This window comes from Anomaloglossus baeobatrachus, chromosome 10 (assembly GCF_048569485.1).
Source record: "Anomaloglossus baeobatrachus isolate aAnoBae1 chromosome 10, aAnoBae1.hap1, whole genome shotgun sequence".
NCBI classification, from domain to species: Eukaryota; Metazoa; Chordata; class Amphibia; order Anura; family Aromobatidae; genus Anomaloglossus; species Anomaloglossus baeobatrachus.
Window position 1 is genome coordinate 145,929,418 of NC_134362.1, and position 23,592 is coordinate 145,953,009.

The 23,592-nt window shown below is 47.8% G+C and overlaps 1 protein-coding gene across 2 annotated transcripts in view; it reads left to right on the forward strand.

Annotated features, from left to right (window-relative positions):
- ZDHHC1 (zDHHC palmitoyltransferase 1) overlaps nucleotides 1–22,488 on the forward strand; it is a 127,263-nt gene extending 104,775 nt beyond the window's left edge. For both annotated transcript variants that reach the window (XM_075325717.1, XM_075325718.1), the window contains exons 7-12: nucleotides 7,995–8,153; nucleotides 10,133–10,248; nucleotides 17,954–18,036; nucleotides 18,435–18,525; nucleotides 20,763–20,874; nucleotides 21,916–22,488. In XM_075325717.1, coding sequence (XP_075181832.1) covers nucleotides 7,995–8,153; nucleotides 10,133–10,248; nucleotides 17,954–18,036; nucleotides 18,435–18,525; nucleotides 20,763–20,874; nucleotides 21,916–22,421 — 1,067 coding nt within the window. In that variant the 3' untranslated portion in view covers nucleotides 22,422–22,488. The remainder of the gene's footprint in view (nucleotides 1–7,994; nucleotides 8,154–10,132; nucleotides 10,249–17,953; nucleotides 18,037–18,434; nucleotides 18,526–20,762; nucleotides 20,875–21,915) is intronic.
- The last annotated feature ends 1,104 nt before the right edge of the window (nucleotides 22,489–23,592 follow it).

Consider the following 23,592-nt stretch of genomic DNA (forward strand, 5'->3'; position numbering starts at 1 on the left):
CATTCCATGCATAGCTCCACAGATTTTAGTCAGCAGTAGCTGCTGACTATTTCGGATGGAAGAAAAGAGGACACATATAGTGTCCCCAGCATGCTCCCTTCTCACCCCTGGATGGTGTTGTAAGGTTGAGGTACCTATTGCTGGTACAGGGCTGGAGCCTGACATGCTGTTTTTCCTTCCACATCCCCTGGTAGGGCTCTGTGGAAGTGGGATCCTGCCGGCCTCTCAGCTCTGATGCCGGGCTCCATCCACAGACCCATTAGAACCTGATGGATTCGGAGCAGGAGTACGATCAGGGACAGGGCCCTGCATCTTACAGGTACTCTGTGTCCCCGGCAGGCACAGACACACTCCGGGCTGGCTGGGTGTTGTAGTGCGCCGGGGACCGCAACGTGGAGTTGGTGTCCCTACAGATTACTGGGGGATTGTTTGTTTGGGAACGCAGCGCCGACCCCCTCTGGACCGGGCGGCGCTGCTGTGACTTGTGGTGCGCCGGGGATCCGCCGTCCGCGCTTTTACGGCGGCGGCGGTTATAACTTTAGTCCCAGGCTTTTTGGGCCTAGGACGCCGGCTGCTCCGTTTCGTTCCCGCCCCCACCCTGTCATTCAGGGTAGGGGAGAGACGCTGTTCGCAAGCAGCGACGAGGGCTGGAGCCTGATTTACATGCTCCAGCCCTCACACTATGCACAGAGGGAAGCAGGCTTCCCGCTCTTGGCCAGGAACGCCCAGGGCCCGCCCCCCTTCCTCTCTGAGACGCCGGCAGCCATTACATGCATGCCTGGCTGGAGGAAGGACGCAAGGCTCTGGGAGACCTGGACTAGGGGCTATCTGGGACCACACACCCGCTTTTTAAGCGGGCGGTAAGCGATTTTTCTGTGCTGGTCCCTCTAGTGCCTCACTGTGTGTCAGTGTACTGGGTACATATATATATAGATATTGTATTTCTTGCACTGTGAGGTGCGCTTCTGGCTGCATATCCCAGATCGCTCTGTGGAAGCAGCAACATGTCATCCTCAAAACGCAAGGCAGCCAAGGCAAAAAGGGCTGTGTATACTGCGTGTGCTGCATGTGGGGCTAATCTACCAGCAGGCTCTGATGACCCCCATTGTGTGCAATGCTCCGACCCGGTGCTGCTTCGCCAGCCGGAGTCAGGAGAGGTAGCGACCCAGGCTGAGACGCTTGTAAGTTCTGCCCCGGTGACAGGGACGGACTTTGCAGTTTTTGCAGATAATATGTCTGTATCTATGGCAAAAATCCTTGAGACCTTGCAATCTATGCATGGGGCTCAGTCTCTGGGCACGGCGAGGCCTCTGTCCTCAGGTCCCCCTTACTTGGAATGTATCCAGCCCACAGGGGGGTCCCCGGCTTCACAGGCCGAGGATTATGACTCAGATGATGGCCCCAGCCACCCTAAGCGAGCTCGCTGGGAAAGACCCTCGACGTCTTCACACTGCTCAGGGTCTCAGCGCAATCAGTCTCCCTGTGATGTGTCTGATGAGAGTGATCAGGAATCCACTCCTGGAACCCCTCTCAACCTGGATACCCCGGATGGGGATGCCATGGTAGACGACCTTATCTCAGCCATAAATAGGCTGTTGGATATTTCTCCCCCAGCCCCTTCAGCAGAAGAGGCGGCTGCGGAGCAGGAAAAGTTTCGTTTCCTTTATCCTAAGCGTAAATTGAGTGCTTTGTTAGATCACTCTGACTTCAGAGAATCAATCCAGAAGCACGACGCTCACCCAGAAAGGCGTTTCTCTAAACGATCTAAAGATACGCGTTTCCCTTTCCCCCCTGAGGTGGTCAAGCGCTGGACACAGTGTCCAAAGGTAGACCCCCCGATTTCCAAACTTGCAGCTAGATCCATAGTTGCAGTGGAGGATGGCGCTTCACTTAAAGATGCCAATGACAGACAGATGGACCTTTGGTTAAAATCTGTCTATGAAGCTATCGGCGCGTCGTTTGCTCCGGCATTCGCAGCCGTATGGGCACTCCAGGCTATTTCAGCTGGCTTAGCAAAAGTGGATGCTATCATGCATCCAGCAGTGCCGCAAGTGGCGCACCTTACCACGCAGATGTCGGCGTTTGCGTCTTACGCTATCAATGCGGTCCTAGAATCTACCAGTCGCACCTCAATGGCGTCCGCCAATTCGGTAGTTTTGCGCAGAGCCTTGTGGTTAAAGGACTGGAAAGCAGATGCTGGTTCCAAAAAATGTTTAACCAGTTTGCCTTTGTCTAGAGAGAGACTGTTTGGCGAGCCATTGGCTGACATCATTAAGCAGTCCAAGGGTAAAGACTCCTCTTTACCACAACCCAGAACACCCAAACCTCAGCAGAAAAAGTGGCAGCAGAGGTTTCAGTCCTTTCGAGGTTCGGGCAAGACACCATTTACCTCGTCCAAAGGGACTCAGAGGACGCAAAGAAACTCAGATTCGTGGCGGACTCACGCACGCCCCAAGAAAGCAAATGGAGGTACCGCTTCCAAAGCGACTACCTCATGACTTCCAGCCCCCCCCCTCCGCATCGCCGGTCGGGGGCAGGCTCTCCCGCTTTTCCGGCATTTGGATGTCACAGGTCAAAGACCGGTGGGTGACGGACATTTTGTCTCGCGGGTACAGAATCGAGTTCAATTCTCGTCCTCCAGCTCGGTTCTTCAGAACCTCCCCACGTCCAGACCGAGCAGATGCTCTGCTGCAGGCGGTGGATTCCCTAAAAGCGGAAGGAGTGGTTATCCCAGTCCCTCCTCAGGAACAAGGGCAAGGGTTTTACTCCAATCTCTTTGTGGTTCCAAAAAAGGACGGCTCGTTCCGTCCTGTTCTGGACCTAAAACGGCTCAACAAACATGTGCACGCCAGGAGGTTCCGGATGGAAACCCTCCGCTCTGTCATTGCCTCAATGTCCAGAGGAGACTTCCTTGCCTCAATAGACATCAAAGATGCTTATCTCCACGTGCCAATTGCTGCAGAACATCAACGTTTTCTACGATTTGTGATAGGAGACGACCATTTTCAGTTCGTAGCTCTTCCATTTGGTCTGGCGACAGCCCCACGGGTCTTCACCAAGATCATGGCGGCGGTGGTAGCAGTCTTGCACTCTCAGGGACACTCGGTGATTCCTTACCTAGACGACTTATTGGTCAAGGCTCCCTCTCAGGAGGCATGCCAACTCAGCCTGAATGCTACGCTGGAGACTCTACAGTCTTTCGGATGGATCATCAACTTTCCAAAGTCGATCCTATCACCGACTCAGTCACTAACGTATCTTGGCATGGAGTTTCATACTCTAGCAGCGATAGTGAAGCTTCCGCTGGACAAGCAGCGGTCACTACAGACAGGGGTGCAATCTCTCCTGCAGGGCCAGTTGCATCCCTTGCGGCGCCTCATGCATTTCCTAGGGAAGATGGTGGCAGCCATGGAAGCAGTTCCCTTTGCGCAGTTTCATCTGCGCCCACTTCAATGGGACATTCTCCGCCAATGGGACGGGAAGTCAACGTCCCTGGACAGGAAAGTCTCGCTTTCCCAGACGGCCAAAGACTCTCTACAATGGTGGCTCCTTCCCACATCATTGTCTCAGGGAAGATCCTTCCTGCCTCCATCCTGGGCAGTAGTCACGACAGATGCGAGTCTGTCAGGGTGGGGAGCAGTATTTCTCCACCACAGGGCTCAGGGGACGTGGACTCCGCAGGAGTCCACCCTTCAGATCAATGTTCTGGAGATCAGAGCAGTGTATCTTGCTCTACTGGCCTTCCAACAGTGGCTGGAAGGAAAGCAGATCCGAATCCAATCGGACAACTCCACAGCGGTGGCATACATCAACCACCAAGGAGGGACGCGCAGTCGGCAAGCCTTCCAAGAAGTCCGGCGCATTCTAATGTGGGTGGAGGACAGAGCATCCACCATATCCGCGGTTCACATCCCAGGCGTAGAAAACTGGGAAGCAGACTTCCTCAGTCGCCAGGGCATGGACGCAGGGGAATGGTCCCTTCACCCGGACGTGTTTCAGGAAATCTGTCGCCGCTGGGGAGTGCCGGACGTCGACCTAATGGCATCCCGGCACAACAACAAGGTCCCGGCATTCATGGCGAGGTCGCGCGATCAAAGAGCTCTGGCGGCAGACGCCTTGGTTCAAGATTGGTCGCAGTTTCAGCTCCCATACGTGTTTCCGCCTCTGGCGCTCTTGCCCAGAGTGCTACGCAAGATCAGATCCGAGTGCAGCCGCGTCATACTCGTCGCTCCAGACTGGCCGAGGAGGTCGTGGTATCCGGATCTGTGGCATCTCACGATCGGTCGACCGTGGTCACTGCCAGACCGACCAGACTTACTGTCCCAAGGGCCGTTTTTCCATCAGAATTCTGCGGCCCTGAACCTGACTGTGTGGCCATTGAGTCCTGGATCCTAGCATCTGCTGGATTATCTCAGGGAGTCATTGCCACAATGAGACAAGCTAGAAAGTCGAATTCGGCTAAGATCTACCACAGAACGTGGAAGATTTTCTTGTCCTGGTGCTCTGCTCAGGGAGTGTCTCCCTGGCCATTTGCATTGCCCAAGTTTCTTTCCTTCCTGCAATCGGGGTTAGAAAAGGGCTTGTCGCTCAGCTCCCTTAAAGGGCAAGTTTCGGCACTATCCGTGTTTTTTCAGAAGCGTCTAGCACGTCTTCCTAAGGTGCGCACGTTCCTGCAGGGGGTCTGTCATATTGTGCCCCCGTACAAGCGACCGTTAGATCCATGGGATCTGAACAGGGTACTAGTTGCTCTCCAGAAACCGCCCTTCGAGCCTCTGAAGGAAGTTTCCTTTTCTCGGCTGTCGCAGAAAGTGGCGTTTCTTGTTGCAATCACATCGCTTCGGCGAGTGTCTGAGCTGGCAGCTCTGTCATCTAAGGCTCCCTTCCTGGTGTTCCACCAGGACAAGGTTGTGCTGCGCCCCATTCCGGAGTTTCTCCCTAAGGTCGTATCCTCTTTTCATCTTAATCAGGATATTTCCTTGCCTTCTTTTTGCCCTCATCCGGTTCACCGGTATGAAAAGGCCTTACGTTTGCTAGATCTGGTGAGAGCACTCAGAATCTACATTTCCCGCACGGCGCCCATACGCCGTGCCGATGCACTTTTCGTCCTTGTCGCTGGTCCGCGCAAGGGGTTGCAGGCTTCTAAAGCCACCCTGGCTCGATGGATCAAAGAACCAATTCTAGAGGCCTACCGTTCTGCGGGGCTTCCGGTTCCTTCAGGGCTAAAAGCCCACTCAACCAGAGCCGTGGGTGCGTCCTGGGCATTACGTCACCAGGCTTCGGCTCAACAGGTGTGCCAGGCAGCTACCTGGTCCAGTCTGCACACTTTCACCAAGCATTATCAGGTGCATACCTATGCTTCAGCGGATGCCAGCTTAGGTAGAAGAGTCCTGCAGGCGGCAGTGACACCCCCGTAGGGGAGGGCTGTTTTGCAGCTCTAACATGAGGTATTTATTTACCCACCCAGGGACAGCTTTTGGACGTCCCAATCGTCTGGGTCTCCCAATAGAGCGCTGAAGAAGAAGGGAATTTTGTTACTTACCGTAAATTCCTTTTCTTCTAGCTCTTATTGGGAGACCCAGCACCCGCCCTGTTGTCCTTCGGGATGTTTTTTGTTGTTTGCGGGTACACATGTTGTTCATGTTGAACGGTTTTTCAGTTCTCCGATGTTATTCGGAGTTAATTTGTTTAAACCAGTTATTGGCTTCCTCCTTCTTGCTTTGGCACTAAAACTGGAGAACCCGTGATACCACGGGGGGGTATAGCCAGAGGGGGAGGGGCCTTGCACTTTTAATGTAGTGCTTTGTGTGGCCTCCAGAGGGCAGTAGCTATACCCCAATCGTCTGGGTCTCCCAATAAGAGCTAGAAGAAAAGGAATTTACGGTAAGTAACAAAATTCCCTTCTTCTGTGAAGCACCTGGGGGTTCAGGGTACTCGCCAAACATCTAGATAAATTCCTTGAGGGGTCTATTTTCCAGAATGGGGTCGCTTGTGGGGGAACTCCACTGCTTAGGCACCTCAGGGGCTCTCCTAATGCAACATGGTGTCCGCTATTGATTCCAGCCAATTTTGCAGTCAAATTGCACTCCTTCCCTTCCAAGACCTGCCGTGTGCCCAAATAGTTGATTTCCACCACATATAAGATATCACCAAACTTAGGAGAAATTGCACAATAAATGTCATGGTGATTTTTTTTTCCTGTTACCCTTGTGAAAAAAAATCTACCTGGTTGAAGTAACAATTTTGTGGTAAAATTTTATTTTTTTTATTTTCATGGCTCAACGTTATAAACTTCTGTGAAGCCCCTGGGGGTTCAGGGTACTCACCAAACATCTAGATAAATTCCTTGAGAGGCCTAGTTTCCAATATGGGGTCACTTGTGGAGGATTTTTGCTTTTTACGTACCTTAGGGGTCCTCCAAATGCGACATGGTGCCCGCAATCTTTTTCAGCCAAATTTCCTTTCCAAAATTCAAATATTACTCCTTCTGTTCCAAGCCTTCCCATTTGTCCAAACGAAGGTTTCAGACCACATGTGAGGTATCACCGCGCTCATAAAAAAGTGGGTAACAAACATTTGGGTCAAATTTTTGGAATTACCTCTTGAAAAAGTGAGAGAATTGATGCTAAAGCAACATTTTTGAGAAAAAAATGACAATTTTCAATATGACAACGTAACGTTATCAAAATCTGTGAAGTACCTGTGGGTCCAAAATGCTCTCTATACCCCTCGCTAGAAGCCTTAAGGGGTCTAGTTTCCAAAATGGGGTCACTTGAGGGGGGTTCCTGCTGTATAGGTACCTTAGGGGATCTGTAAATGCAACATGGTGCCCGCAATCTGTTTCAGCCAATTTTGCTTTCCAAAATTAAAATATTGCTCTTTTCGTTCCAAGCTCTCCTATTTACCCAAACAAAGGTTTCTGACCACATGTGGGGTATCGGCGCGCTCATAAGAAAGTGGGTAACAAAGTGTGGGGTCCAATTTTTGGTGTTACCTCATGAAAAACTAAGAAAATTAGTGCTAAAGCAACATTTTTAGGTAAAATATTAATTTTTATTTTTTTTCATTCCACATTACTTTACTTTAGTTCCTGTGAAGCACCTGAAGGGTTAATAAACTTCTTGGATGTGGTTTTGAGTACCTTGAGGGGTGCGGGTTTTAGAATGGTGTCACTTTTTCTGTCACCTAGGCCTCTCAAAGTCACTTCAAATGGGATGTGGTCCCTAAAAAAATGGTTTTGTAAATTTTGTTGAAAAAATGGCAAATTGCTGATGAACTTTGAACCCTTCTAACTTCCTAACCCCAAAAAATTTTGTTTCAAAAATTGCGCTGATCTAAAGTAGACAAGTGGGAAATGTTATTTATTAACTATTTAGTGTGACATAACTCTCTGGTTTATGGGCATAAAAATTAAAAGTTTAAAAATTGCAAAATTTGTCAAATTTCAGATTTTTTCACAAATAAAATAAAAAAATATCATCCTAAATTTACCTCTAACATGAAGCCCAATATGTCACGAAAAAACAGTCTCAGAATCACCGGGATCCATTGAAGCGTTCCAGAGTTATATCCTTATAAAGTGACACTGGTCAAAATTGCAAAAAATGGCCTTGGCATTAAGTACAAAACTGGTTTCGTCCTTAAGGGGTTAAGGCACTGCATGTTTTACATTACCAGGTGTAAATCCCCTTTTACTGCATATAGGTCATAATGACCAAAACAATGATCAGTGAAGCCACTTAACCTTTTCTATTGAAAGAAGCTTGCTAATGGTGGGCTCCAGCCTCTTTCCCCCCTGAGAGGTGCAAGGATCTGCCGTAAGCTAGAACCTCTGGCTTTACAGCCTGCACTTTGGGCTGTAATGTGTATAATGACCTTTTTTCAGGTTTACATCACTTATATTAATTTATATAATGTGTACTGTCTTTGCACATGTTGTGTATCACTGTATCTAGTTGTGTTGTCAGATGATGACCTTGATCGTTCATGTTTTCCAGCCTTCTGGAACCTTTCGGATGTGTGGTTTGTGTTCCTGCCTTCAGCCCCAGTGGAAACCCAAGCGTCTGTTATTCTGGGCCTGGCGGCTCTGGTCTCAGTGATGGGGCTCATTACTATTCTGCTGATAGGACAACTGCTCTGCTTTCACATCTACCTCCGTAAGTCACAAATGGCTAACAGCGGTGCAACTGGCACCAGAGGGTGCAACCGGTGACACGCTTCCCAGCGACCCTTCGCCCTTCTTCCATCCCTCTTTACATTTTACACCCACTTGTTTGTCCTTTACATGTATCCGACGGGGCCACGGAGCCGGGTCAGGCCAGTCACAGCAACCCCATAAAAAACACTGGCCTGGTGACGAGTACCCCCTGAGGCCCCGTAGGGAGTTACATATATATGTGTGCATATACTGTATATATTATGCACGAACACTACCATGCTCAGGAGCTCGGTACCACACACACACACACACACACGTACTTTCTCAAGCTCAGTGCTTTATAACATGTTACAAATCCATCAGGGCTCCTGATTTTAGTTATGAGGTCTTGCTGTGCTCCCATCTCCCTTGTTCTTGTGTCGGAGAGAGCAGCATAGTGAGGAGTGGAATTCTACATAAACCTCCCAATGTGTGGAGAGGGGAGAAAGTAACTTCAGTTTCAGAGAGGGCAGAGAAAAGAAGTTATAGGGATAAGAGAAAGCACATTAAGACCATACTGGTGTAAGATAGAAGCTGTGCTGACATATAGCCGCACCCTGGATACACACATAGCTCACATCCACCCTATATTACTAGGACAGACACTTCCATAAGAATAAAATGTACATTTTGGATCAGACTGCCAACTTTTTATCAGAGCATCTGAAAATGACTGAAGAATTTAGATTACAGAGTAAATCTCAGTTCAAATTGAATTGCTAAAGTTAAAGGTAATCATCTGTCAGGTTTTAGCTATGTAAGCTGAAGCCAGCATGCTGCAAGGGTTAACACAGAATTCAGGGATGCCTGTCTTGTCAAGGTCCAATTTGTTGCGTATTTGCTAGAACGCAAGCTGGACTTCTCATTGCTCGGACTACAATGTCACAAGAATGGCAGTCTATGGGGAGATAAGGTATGCACACCAGTGACTATGTAAGGGGAATACATGAAATAGCAGAAACTGCTGTGTGAATACTGACTTGAAAAATCCAATAGCTATATGTAAGAGTGAAAATGTGAAAAATGGATTCTGCATTACTGCCATGAACATATGAATAAATAGAAATTTAGCTACTGAATTGATCAATGCAATAGAGCCCCAACACTACGCCAAAGTATTTCTCTATGTTGGGGTCCCTAGCTTGTGTGTGTCCTCTCATGCAGTTAAAAAACTTACCGTGTATGGGAAGCTGAGACCCAGGCTATATATGCGTATGATATGGATTGGCAATAGGTGTGAGTGGGGAGGGTTCACAAACGAAAAACTACTAACAATAAGGAATAACGTTTGGAACACCATTCTAAGTCTGAACTGGGTGCAAAAACCTAAAAAAACATCACTATGGGGAGATAAGGTATGCACACCAGTGACTATGTAAGGGGAATACATGAAATAGCAGAAACTGCTGTGTGAATACTGACTTGAAAAATCCAATAGCTATATGTAAGAGTGAAAATGTGAATTGCAGTCTGACACGCCGAATTCTCTGATTGACACCTCACTTTTAATGTACAATCACTACTGAGATCCTGGTGTGGGACGGGGCAGCTCTCTCAGCTCTGCTACATGACTAAAGCTAAAAATTCTGATTGTGTCAGAACAGCTGCATCCAGTAATCTAAGTCCTACATCGTTGGAATCAGGATCTCTGTCTCTACATCATGCTGCTCTCAGATGAGATAGCAAAATCCTGCTGGCAGATTCCCTTTAACCACTGGCATGTTAAATTATTTTTTTACCCGCAGCCGTTAACCCTTTATTTTCTTGTTTGCCATGGTGGCTTAGATGTGTTTTCTAAAATAGTGCATACATTTTTTAAAAGCCAAATACATTGTGGAATTAGAATTATGTTTATTAATTGGAGCTTTCGGCAAGCCTATATAGATATATGTACATTAAAAGTCGAGGTTGTGATTGTGTTTTGTCTTTGTATTTCAGTGTGGAATAAACTTAGCACTTATGAATACATAATGCACCAGCGGCAGAGGCAGGAGATGAAGTCGCACTGCAGAGACCTAGAGCCTGCGGGTACACCGCCCACAGGTCGCACTCAGGTAATAACAAGACCGTTAACAAGGTTTCCATTATCTGATATGCATAATTTATTAACCTGAGCAATTTAATTGAAGCAGCAACAGCATTTCTTTTTCGCTCCTAATTGGGAGACCCAGACAGTGGGTGTATAGCTACTGCCTCTGGAGGCCGCACAAAGAACTACACTTAAAAGTGTAAGGCCCCTCCCCTTCTGGCTATACACCCTCCCGTAGGAGTACAGATTCCTCAGTTTTAGCTTTGTGCGCAAGGAGGTCAGACACGCACGCATAGCTCCATTGTTCTTAGTCAGCAGCAGCTGCTGACTATGTCGGATGGAAGAAAAGAGGGTCTATACAGACTCCCAGCATGCTCCCTTCTCACCCCACTTATGTCGGAGGTGTTTGTAAGGTTGAGGTACCCATTGCGGGTACGGCGGCAGGAGCCCACATGCTGATTCCTTCCCCATCCCTTTTTACAGGGCTCTGGGTGAAGTGGGATTTACCGGTCTCCAGGCACAGAGACCGTGCTCCATCTACAGCCCCTGGAGAAGATGCTGGATGGAGCGGAGTACATCAGGGACATGGCCCTGCTTCCTCAAGGTACTCTGTGTCCCCGTGTATCTGGCGCTCACACCGCAGCATGCTGGGTGTTGTAGTGCGCCGGGGGACATCAGCGCTGCGGCGCCTGTGCCATGGCCTCATTCAGCTTTGCTGAAGCAGGCACATTTATGGAAATAGTCCGCGCCGGCCGCTGGGACTGCGGCGCGGCTGGCACTTGTAGTGCGCCGGGGACTTCAGCGCGGCCTGCGCTTTTACGGCGGCCGCGCTGATAACTACAGTCCCCGGCTTTTGCGGCCTGCTTCCTTTCGTTCCCGCCCCCAGACCTGCCAGTCAGGAGAGGGGCGGGACGCTGCCCACGCTAGAACTCGGTCGCGCCGGCCGCTTGAACAGCGGCGCGGCTGGCACTTGCGGTGCGCCGGGGACTTCAGCGCGGCCCGCGCTTTTACGGCGGCCGCGCTGATAACTCGAGTCCCCGGCTTTTGCGGCCTGCGTTCGTTCGTTCCCGCCCACAGACCTGCCAGTCAGGAGAGGGGCGGGACGCTGGCCAGTGCATCAGCGCTGAGGGCTGGAGTCGTTTTTACATACTCCAGCCCTCACAGTCAGCACAGAGGGGACACTGTTCCCGCACTTTTGTTTGGGAACTCCCACGGACCGCCCCTCTCCACAGAAGCCTGCAGCCATCCTTACTGACACGCTGAGCTGCAGAGGGGAGCCGGGGAGACCCAGACAAGGCATTCTGCAGCCTCTTACCCGCTGTTCAGCGGGCGGTAAGCAGCCCAGTGGGCTCACCCCCTCTTGTGCTCGTAGTATCCTTAGTATTTTGTGGCTACAAATACTTGGTATTGCATAGCGCTGGTCGCCCTTTGGCTATAGACTCTCTCACATGCAGAGAGCCAGCAGCATGTCGCCCGTAAAACGCAAGGGTGCCAAGGCACAGACATTGTATGCTTCCTGCACCGCATGTGGGACTTTTCTACCGGCAGGCTCCACGGACCCCCATTGTGTGCAGTGCTCGGCCCCTGCGGCGCTTGCACAGTCGGGACCTCGGCTGGACGTGTCCCAGGGTGTACCACCTGTGAATGCTGTCCAGGTGACAGGGACTGAGTTTGCAGCTTTTGCTGACAGAATGTCTCTCACTATGTCACAAATTCTTGACACATTGCGAGCTAGGCCTGTACTTCAGACCACGGACACTGTGCATGTATTGCCCCCTGGTCCCCCTCAGCTCCTAGCTCCGGGACGGGCATCTACACCTCAGGGTGAAGACTCTGACTCGGACGATGGCCCCGGGCAGCCTAAGCGGGCTCGTTATGACGGGCCTTCACATTCATCTCCATGGTCTGGATCCCAGCGGGATGAATCTATGGGTGATGAGGCGGACTTAACTGATCAGGATTCTGATCCTGGGACCGCTCTCAATCTAGATACACCAGATGGTGACGCCATAGTTAATGATCTTATATTTAACATCAATAAGATGTTGAATATTTCCCCACCAGCTCCTCCTGTAGAGGAGTCAGCTTCGCAGCACGAGAGAATCCATTTCAGATACCCTAAGCGTACATTAAGCACTTTTCTGGACCACGCTGACTTCAGAGACGCAATCCAGAAACCCCACGCTTATCCTGAAAGGCGTTTTCCTAAACGACTTAAAGATACACGCTACCCTTTTCCCTCTGAAGTGGTCAAGGGTTGGACCCAGTGTCCAAAAGTGGATCCTCCAATTTCCAGGCTTGCAGCCAGATCCTTGGTTGCTGTTGAAGATGGAGCGGCACTTAAAGATGCCACTGACAGGCAGATGGAGCTCTGGCTGAAATCCATCTATGAAGCGATTGGAGCGTCATTAGCGCCTTCTTTTGCGGCCGTATGGGCACTCCAAGCTATCACGGCCGGGCTTGCGCGAGTCGACTCAGTCACACGTGCATTTGCCCCGCAGGTAGCACCATTGACCTCGCAAATGGCGGCATTCGCGTCGTACGCGATTAATGCTGTTCTTGACGCTACAAGCCGCACGGCAGTGGCGTCAGCCAACTCAGTTGTTTTGCGTAGGGCTCTGTGGTTGAGACATTGGAAAGCAGATTCTCATTCCAAGAAGTGCTTAACCAATTTGCCTTTTTCTCGTGACCGATTGTTTGGAGAGCGTTTGGATGAAATCATCAAACACTCCAAGGGTAAGGACTCTTCCTTACCGCAACACAGACAAAACAAGCCCCAACAGAGGAGGGGTCAGTCTGGTTATCGGTCCTTTCGAGGACAGGGCAGGTCCCAATTCGCCTCGTCAAAAAAGACTCAAAAGGACCAGAGACGTTCAAATTCTTGGAGGTCTCAGTCACGCCCAAAAAGACCAGCCGGAGGAACCGTTGCCAAAACGACGTCCTCCTGACTTGCGGTCTCCGATGCCCACACCCGCGGTCGGTGGGAGGCTGTCCCACTTTGGCGACATTTGGCTAGCAAATGTCAAAGACCGTTGGGTGAGAGATATTCTATCTCACGGGTACAGGATAGAGTTCGGTTCTCGTCCGCCAACTCGTTTCTTCAGAACTTCTCCACCACCAGACCGAGCCGATGCTCTGTTGCAGGCGGTGGCCGCTCTAAAGGCGGAAGGAGTGGTGACCTCCGTCCCTCTTCAGGAACAGGGTCACGGTTTTTACTCCAATCTGTTTGTGGTCCCAAAAAAGGACGGATCGTATCGTCCCGTCCTGGATCTGAAGTTGCTCAACAGACACGTAAAAGTCAGGAGGTTCCGGATGGAATCCCTACGCTCCGTCATAGCCTCAATGTCTCAGGGAGATTTTCTAGCATCAATAGACATCAAAGATGCGTATCTCCACGTGCCGATTGCACCAGAGCATCAGCGTTTCCTACGCTTCGTCATACACGACGAGCACCTACAGTTCGTAGCGTTACCCTTCGGTCTGGCAACAGCCCCCCGGGTCTTCACCAAAGTCATGGCAGCAGTAGTAGCTGTTCTGCACTCGCAGGGTCACTCGGTCATCCCGTACCTAGACGACCTGCTTATAAAGGCATCCTCTCAAGAAGCATGCCAACACAGTCTGAAGGTGGCGCTAGACACTCTCCAGACTTTCGGGTGGATTATCAACTTTCCAAAGTCTCATCTAACCCCGACCCAATCTCTGACTTATCTTGGCATGGAGTTTCATACTCTATCAGCGATAGTGAGGCTTCCACTGGACAAGCAGTGCTCGCTACGGACTGGAGTGCAATCTCTTCTTCAGAGCCAGTCGCATTCACTGAGGCGCCTCATGCATTTCCTAGGAAAGATGGTAGCAGCAATGGAGGCAGTCCCGTTCGCGCAGTTTCATCTGCGCCCTCTCCAATGGGACATTCTGCGCCAATGGGATGGGAATTCGACGTCCCTCGACAGGACTGTCTCCCTCTCTCAGACTGCCAAGGACTCTCTACGTTGGTGGCTTCTCCCCAACTCATTGTCACAGGGAAAGTCGTTCCTTCCCCCGTCCTGGGCAGTGGTCACGACAGATGCGAGCCTATCAGGGTGGGGAGCGGTGTTTCTCCACCACAGGGCTCAGGGGACGTGGACTCAGGAAGAGTCCACCTTGCAGATCAATGTTCTGGAAATCAGAGCAATCTATCTTGCCCTGCGTGCCTTCCAACAATGGCTGGAAGGCAAGCAGATTCGGATTCAGTCGGACAATTCCACGGCGGTGGCGTAATCCCAGGCGTGGAAAACTGGGAAGCAGACTTTCTCAGTCGCCAGGGCATGGACGCAGGAGAATGGTCCCTTCACCCGGACGTGTTTCAACAGATCTGTTGCCGCTGGGGGTCGCCGGACGTCGATCTGATGGCGTCACGGCACAACAACAAGGTCCCAGTTTTCATGGCACGGTCTCACGATCACCGAGCGCTGGCGGCAGACGCGTTGGTTCAGGATTGGTCGCAATTCCGACTCCCCTATGTGTTCCCACCTCTAGCATTGTTACCCAGAGTTCTCCGGAAAATCAAGTCCGACTGCCAGCGAGCCATACTCGTCGCTCCAAATTGGCCAAGAAGGTCGTGGTACCCGGATCTGTGGCATCTCACGGTAGGCCAACCGTGGGCACTACCAGACCGTCCAGATCTGCTGTCTCAAGGGCCGTTTTTCCATCTGAATTCTGCGGCCCTGAACCTGACTGTGTGGCCATTGAGTCCTGGATCCTAGCGGCCTCAGGTTTATCTCAGGGAGTTGTTGCCACAATGAGACAGGCTAGAAAACCATCCTCAGCTAAGATCTATCACAGGACGTGGAAGATATTCTTAGCGTGGTGCTTGGCTCAAGGGTTTTCTCCCTGGCCATTTGCATTGCCAATTTTTCTTTCCTTCCTGCAGTCTGGGTTGGAAAAAGGTTTGTCCCTTAGCTCGCTTAAGGGTCAAGTCTCCGCGTTATCCGTATTCTTTCAGAAGCGCTTGGCACAGCTTTCTAAAGTACGCACGTTTCTCCAAGGAGTTTGTCATATCGTTCCTCCTTACAGACGGCCATTGGAACCCTGGGATCTGAACAAGGTTCTCCTTGCTCTTCAAAAGCCGCCTTTCGAGCCTTTGAAAGAGGTTCCCCTTTCTCGGCTTTCACAAAAGGTAGTTTTTCTTGTAGCGGTCACGTCTCTTCGAAGAGTGTCCGAGCTGGCGGCGTTATCTTGCAAATCTCCCTTCCTGGTATTTCACCAAGACAAGGTAGTACTGCGTCCAATTCCAGAGTTTTCTCCCAAGGTGGTTTCTTCCTTTCATCTCAATCAGGATATCACTTTGCCATCTTTGTGTCCGCATCCAGTTCACCAATTTGAAAAGGGTTTACATCTGTTGGACCTGGTGAGAGCACTCAGGATTTACATTTCTCGCACGGCGCCTCTACGCCGTTCGGATGCGCTCTTTGTCCTAGTCGCTGGTCAGCATAAGGGATCGCAAGCTTCCAAATCCACCCTGGCGCGGTGGATCAAGGAACCAATTCTTCACACATACCGTTCTGCTGGGCTTCAGATTCCATCTGGACTGAAGGCCCATTCTACCAGAGCCGTTGGTGCGTCCTGGGCGTTGAGGCATCAGGCTACGGCTCAGCAAGTGTGCCAGGCGGCTACCTGGTCGAGTCTGCACACGTTTACCAAACACTATCAGGTGCATACCTACGCTTCGGCAGACGCCAGCCTAGGTAGACAGGTCCTCCAGGCGGCGGTGGCCCACCTGTAGGAAGAGGCTGTATGACAGCCCGTTCATGTGGTATCTTTTTACCCACCCAGGGACTGCTTTTGGACGTCCCACTGTCTGGGTCTCCCAATTAGGAGCGAAAAAGAAGAAGGGAATTTTGTTTACTTACCGTAAATTCCTTTTCTTCTAGCTCCAATTGGGAGACCCAGCACCCGCCCTATCTGTTTTTAGGGTTTCGTTTTTTTCGGGTGCACATGTTGTTCACGTTGTTTCTTAAGTTCTCCGATCTAGTTATCGGATTGAATTTGTTTTTGAAACTGTTATTGGCTTTCCTCCTTCTTGCTTTGGTACTAAAACTGAGGAATCTGTACTCCTACGGGAGGGTGTATAGCCAGAAGGGGAGGGGCCTTACACTTTTAAGTGTAGTTCTTTGTGCGGCCTCCAGAGGCAGTAGCTATACACCCACTGTCTGGGTCTCCCAATTGGAGCTAGAAGAAAAGGAATTTACGGTAAGTAAACAAAATTCCCTTCTTCTTCTTCCCTGGTGCTGTCGTGAGCGGACGCTGGGACTGAGCCCAGCAGAGGGACCTTCACCAAAAACACTGTAAATGACTTCAGCAGTATTGACACCAGCAAAATCCTATTTACAAATCTCCGTTATAGTTTTTCCAGTTGTTGATACCACTCCGGAGTTTGGCTTGCATGTACGGATGAAATACTGACGTGTGATTAAAGCCGGCCGTACACATTTGATGGCTGGACAATGCTTTGGTCAATTGTTCGACCAGCAGCCATCTCAGCCGATTCTCCCAGTGCTCATTTGGCTGTGCTCTCCCGGTTTCTCTATTAAAAGGCTGACTAACATGTCGGCTGACAGTTTATCTCCAGGAGGACAATGCGATTGGCAGTCTGAAATCGGACGTGTGCAATCGACATTTCCCCCACAGGTTAGACTGTTAGCTGAACTTGTTGATACTCTTGGATTCGGACGACATTAGTCTAATGTATGGAGGCCTTAAAGGGGTGGTCCAAAGTCAGACTAAATTTCCATCTGAATTCCTATTTATTTAGTGCCATAATTTAAACTGTTTTCTATTATAGTTGTATTAAAACTTCCCTACCATTCCATAACTACACTATCTAACTGCTATTGTATTTTTTTTTTCTATTTCTTGTTTGATGACGATTTGTTTGAGAAACCCAGTGCATATTGTGATACTCAAACAAAGCGTCATCAGATCAGGGAGCAGAGACTGCGGTCACTGTCACAGCCTTTGCACCCTCCCTGGCATGAAGCATCATCAGTGACACTCGTTTCAGGTGCTGTGCTTGTCTCTGATTTGTATTTCTCTCCGAGCTGTGCACTGTGTGATTATCGCAGTGACAGAGTACGCTCAATTCTGAGAAAAGTAATAATCAGCCAGCCACAGAGCAGTGTCATCATACCTAGCGAGGAGGAGACTAGTGACGTCACTCGCCTCCTGCATATTGGGTATTGACACCATTCGGTTGCCAGCTGATTACTGATCTGAGCCAACAACAGACTGTACGCTGTTACTGTGCAGATCGCACAGTACACAGCTTGAAGGGAGGACACAGCAGGGGCAAGCACAGTCCCTAAAATGGTCATCACTGATTACACTTTATTTCATGGAGGGGGCCGTGGCTGTGATAGTGACTGCAGCCTCTGCCGCCTGCTCTGATGACGCTTCATTTGAGCATCACAGCATCCAACGGGTTTATCAAACTAAACCTCATCATACAGGAAATAAAATAGAATAGCTGTTGGATAATGTAGTTGGGGAACAGTAGGGAATTTTTAATATAAGTATATTAAAAAATAGCTTACAGCACTAAATAGATAGGGATTTAAAATGAAATTTAGTTTTGACTTCAAACCAGCCCTTTAAGGCCTAACTTCACTGAAGTGCATTTATTTCTTTGTATCTGCTTCATCTAATTTCTCTCTTTTCTTACACTTTGTAGTATACTTGTCTGTTTTTCTCCATAGAATGAAAGTTATGGGGGGAGTCTCATTTACACTAATCCAGATGTCCTGATTGAGGGTCCTTCGTCCGGATCTCTAAATACAGAGTGAGTGTACTGAGTTCATTTATTGCTCCGTGAAATCGGTCTGATCGTGATTAAATATGGAAAAATCTGTAGAGCCTCAAGTGCAAGACTTTGTAAGCTGATGTTTAATTGTTCATGGCTAAGGGGCCCCATATAAAATAGAGAACTGTTGACCTAGCGACAATTTAGCTATCTCTCCGACTCTTATATACATAGTAGCGCCCACCCTGCCGAGCGCCCACCCTGCCGAGCTCTCACCCTGCCGAGCCCTCCAACAGAACAAAATCTGCCCATTGACCAGCATGTCCACTCCCTTGGATTGCAGATACACGTGCTTTTTAGTGTCAGTTGATGATACAGAGGTCATGTGTTGCTTAGCGTTTCATTGACATGTATAGCAATATTGTATCTTTATGCAGCTCACCAGTGCCCCCGAATGCTGATAATGAGAACAGAGACCCTGATTTCGAACGTAAAACATCACCAGCAGGACAGAGGAAACCAAAGAAGGTTGGCACTAAAAATATATGTATATTTCTTCCTGGGAGGAGTGATGCTGAAGCTATCTATCAGATTGAAGCTCATGATTTTGTTGTTTTGTTTTATTTTTGCCTTCAGTTGAGGACAGTGACGTGCAACGAAATCTGTCCTGTCATCAGAATTATAACATCCAGCATTTGTGTAGTATGGCTTACAATTAGTCCTGCTTAGACCCCATTGTGAGCCTTTTTTTCAGGCAATGGATTTGTAAGACACATTCCAGCATTTATCGTACAATATATCACAGTGCAGCCTCCATTTTTCTCTATATTTGCAATCAAAATGCAAACAACTCTCCTCCCATTTATAAATTGATTTCTTAACAAAATTTACAAACTTTCTGCTGTTTGCAATGAACTGATCAAACGAGAACAATGTAAATAGCTCAACACAGGTAATATACATAATATATAACAAGTGGGTTCTCCAAATTCAACACAAAATGAGAGACCTCTTTAATCCGCCCTCACTACGAATCACTTTCAAGTGTCTCTTACCTTTGGGTTCTTGGAATAGTCCTTTCTCTTCTATCCCTGGGATCGGGTATAACTTGCTGATCTTTGGGGGTCCAGCTTACTGGATTCTGGGATCACCCCTTTACCATCCTAAGAGCTGTAAACAACAATATCCACATACACGTTTATTCCGATTTGCTGCCAAAATTCTAAATAACATTAGGATCCTATTTCCATAGTACAATTGTATATTTTCTATAGCCATTGTACCAGTTTATCTCAAACAATCCACTAAAACAACTGTATTACCATGTTTCCCCAAAAATAAGCCCTAGCAGAAGTTTTCAGAGTTAAGCCCCCATCATATTTAACGACTTTCCAGTTCCACTTACAATACGACCTGATAAGGATCGCTGGTAAGTCGCTACGTGGTCGCTGGTGAGATGTCACACAGTCAGACCTTACCAACGACAATACAGCGACCGTGGCGACCTGTATAACGATCTCGGTGGTCGTTGGGACCCTGTCACACGGCAGCTAGTGTGACGATTCAGACCTCAGTTAGGGGCTCTGAGTCATCAACGAGGTCGTTAGTAAGGCGTCAAACACACTGATGCATCCTGCCCAGCGGGACCTCGACGATCAAAAAATGGTCCAGGCCATTGCGACACAACCAGCGATCTCACACCAGGGGCCTGGTCACTGCTATGTGTCAAACGTAGCGAGATCGCTGTCGAGGTCGTTATTGCGTCACAAAATCTGTGACTCAGTAGCAATCTCGCTAGTGATCTCGCTATTTGTGAAGGTACCTTAAGGCTTAAATATAAGCCCTACCCTGAAAATAAGCCCTAGTTGTGGTTCAATAATGAAGTGTGCGTACAGATAAAAAAGTTAGGGCACAGCAGGACTTGTCATTATAAAAAGAAACACCCCCAAATGAAAAAAGAAAGAAGACCCCGCAATAATACTTAACAGACCCCAAACGGGAGGACCTGCAGTGGAACACACATACATCAGATCACACACACACGCACACATCAGATCACACACACATATCAGATCACACACACATCAGATCACACACACATATCAATCACACACACACATATCAGATCACACACACATCAGATCACACGCACACACATCAGATTGCACGCACACATCAGCTTGCACGCACATACACACATCAGATTGCGCACACGATCACACATCGGATTGCGCACACACGTTTTAAACCCTTTTTACAGCTTGTCTGGCTAACTGAACATGGCTTATAAAAAAAAAAAGGGTGTGAGGTAGGAGGAATAATTGGTCTTATGAGCTCATGATTATTCCACACCAACCTGCTATGACGATTGTTACTATCATATTATCTGCCCCATATACAGTACATAACTTTTAATCTGGATGTCGATAAACCACAATAATTAAAGCCAGAGGATTAGGAGACCCTTCTAAGATTTAGCGTGTCACTGACTGTACCCCGGATTGGCTACACAGTGGATTGATATTACCCATAATCACAAATCACAGTGTTGCTTTGGTTTATTTCTTTTTTTTTTTATTATTTCTTTTCTACATTTTCTGCACTTGTGACTCTCAACTGTTCTAAATTGTAGTTATAATACATCTTATTATTAGGAATAACTAGAATCTTACAATCCTGTGGGGGGGGTTTAAATGTTTTCATAAAAACATATTTGATGTGTAAAGTAAACATTCAGGTAAATCTGTGATTTATCCCCCCACCAGAAGAAGAAAAAGAAAAGGACAAAAAGCAACAAAATCTCTCCTGAGGACTCAAATAAGCATTGTGGGGACATTCCAGGCGTCCGTGTCATTCCCCCCTCTAATGAAGACAATGGTGAGACCTAAAAGCAAAACATTTATGCAGACATAGGAAATATCATTCTATTGGAACAGTAATTTATGGTACAAAGGGGTTGTTTCATCGTTATGACCCTTCCTCCAATTGCCCCATTAACCCCCTCTATTACTTTACTTTGGTGTACAGAGGAGTCCATGGTTGATTCAGTGATTGGGAGGTGCTCAGGTCCTGTGGCTGCAAAAAAGCCCAAGTTATTACCCCTCCAGTATCATGCTGTTGTTACCCCCAGTGCAAGCCGTTCAGACACTGCAAGTGGCTCGTACACGTGCTTTTCATATGTTGTGCACCCGAACTCTGAATCCAAACTGTCTTTTTTGTTAAGTCAGTGTTCAATATGAACACCAAACCTCGGGTTCGCACATCTCTCCTTGTGACCCTTTCCAGATTGCTGGACAGCAAATATTGCTTTTCTACAATCGTTGTTTGTGTCTTTCCTCCATGGCATTGTGTTAACAAACACCTGCATGCTGCAAGCCAGCAAACTACCAAAACCTCTGCTTTTATAGAGGCAATAACACTTGCTGATGGACAATTAATCACGGGTATTTCATTAGCAGCATCTGCATGTTATTCATCCTCTTAACTCCTATGGAAGCAGTAGGAGTGTAGTTACATTATCATACACGCTTCTACATTTTGGCCACGTTTTTGTTAAATACTATACTGCGAGATTGTATTTACTTAATTTTATGACCTTCCAAGGCTCATATGTTTTCATCCTTTTCTGATAAGTAAAGCCATAAAGTTCAAATAGGTTGTACCTAGTTTTTCACATGGTTGTACATGTGCAAGTACTGGACTTGGTGTGGTTAGAGGGTATAAAATTCAGACTCTGGAATGGTCCTTCTGTCGTCAGCCTCCATTGACTTGGTTGCAGAGAATACAACCAGCATGGCACATAATGCAAAAATATGCAATGCAAAAGGGCAAACTTTCTGCAAAGTTTTTACATCTTTTTGTTTAATTTGAAAATAAATAACATTTTAGTTATTTCTCTTTTTTGATTTTGATATTTAGAGATTCCCGTGTCCCCGACACCTCCCGCTTTGGCTGGTCAGTCTCCTAATTTCCCATCAAGGCCTTTACCTGTTTTGGCTTCCATTAACCTCCACCCTGTCCAGGCTGCAGGGCCACCGGCAGAATATCATTCTGATTCTGCAGAGTCCATGGAGGAAATTCCGGTAGCCCAGACACATCTTGGCAGCTCGTCTATGAGCGAAAACCTGTTTCTCACACCAAGAAGTCCCACAGACACAGTAAGCGAGTGCGACCCTGCACCGAGACAAAGTTACTTCTGGCCCGTCACTTTGCAAAAGTTTGAACTTCTTCCAAAGACTCCTTCTGTATTTGTCAGTGAGAGCAGCGGGAAACCTGTGTCCAACGGACTCATTGATGAACTCAAAGCACAAGACGGTCACGAGAAACGCTACAAAAAGATGTGGGCGGCTAAGGGCATGGAAGGAGAGCAGGTTCTTTCCATCTCTAATGCAGAAGCTTTGCCCTCCATCTGTGCTAATAAGTAGCTACAGCTTTTTTTTTTTTTATAAAGTCTTCTAACCATTTATTCTTAATAAATTCTTTTATATTTGATAGTATGGTGTTTTACTTTTTTATCTCTCCGTGATAAATTAATGTACCTGTAGAAGAGCATGGTCTTCTCCAACAACATGCTTCAACTGCTTTTGGAGCATATATCAGTCTAATATATCGAGGAGCTGTCCAGCTTATCATTCTCTGTAACTTAGACCCACTCTTTTTTGGTTCACAGTTCTTCATCAGTATATTTTCAGAACTATATGTTCTGGAACCATCTTCCTTTTACTTCTCAGCATGTACTGCCTATGCCATTTTTCATTAGATCACCTGCCTAGAAGTCAAAGCCTGTCTCTCTCTTTTGTCTGAAAGACCAATCCCCACTTTATTGCAGAGCATCTTCTGCTGGAAACTGATTATACTTGACAACAGGCAGAGGACGCATGCTAGTGAGGAGAAGGGCTTCCAGTGGTCGACCCTTTAAGGTCATCTGTCGTGGGTAAGACAATAACAATCACGTCTGAAGAAACCATACATTTACCTCGAGGAGGGTTCATCTCTCCCGAACTCGGGAGCATCCGGTGTTTTAGCTCAAGAGTCTGTGTTTGGTTCTGGATGTCCCTAGCCCTTTACATAAATCCTACAACAAAACAGCTCTACAGTTTAGATATGAATTATATGCAATTGTTTAACATGTGCCGACGGGCATGTTGGCACCTGACGTGATGTACATGTGTATCCCATGTTGAGAAGGTGTTAGGATTCCATAATACAAGTTTCATTTAGTCATCACAAATGTGACATTTTTTAGCCACATCCCATGGGCTATAGTGTCCCACCAGGAGTGTCTGCTAATTCCTTAAAGCAAGCAGCTGCAGTGCCGATATAACTTCAATTTCTCTCTGCACTTGCTGCTTCAGTAAGCCAGCCAGGCACTATTTAAAGAGTAAATGTTATTTTAATTTTTATTTTATAAATCAATAGTACAAATGGAAATAAATAACTTTGTAATATATTTTATCAGAAAAATCTGCTGCTTTCTCCTACTAGACTGCTTATTCATCCTCAAAATTCTCAATGGTAAAATCTGTATTCAGCAAATGCAGAATATTACATTACTGAGACAGGAGATGGCAGATGGTTTCTATAAGATTCTACATA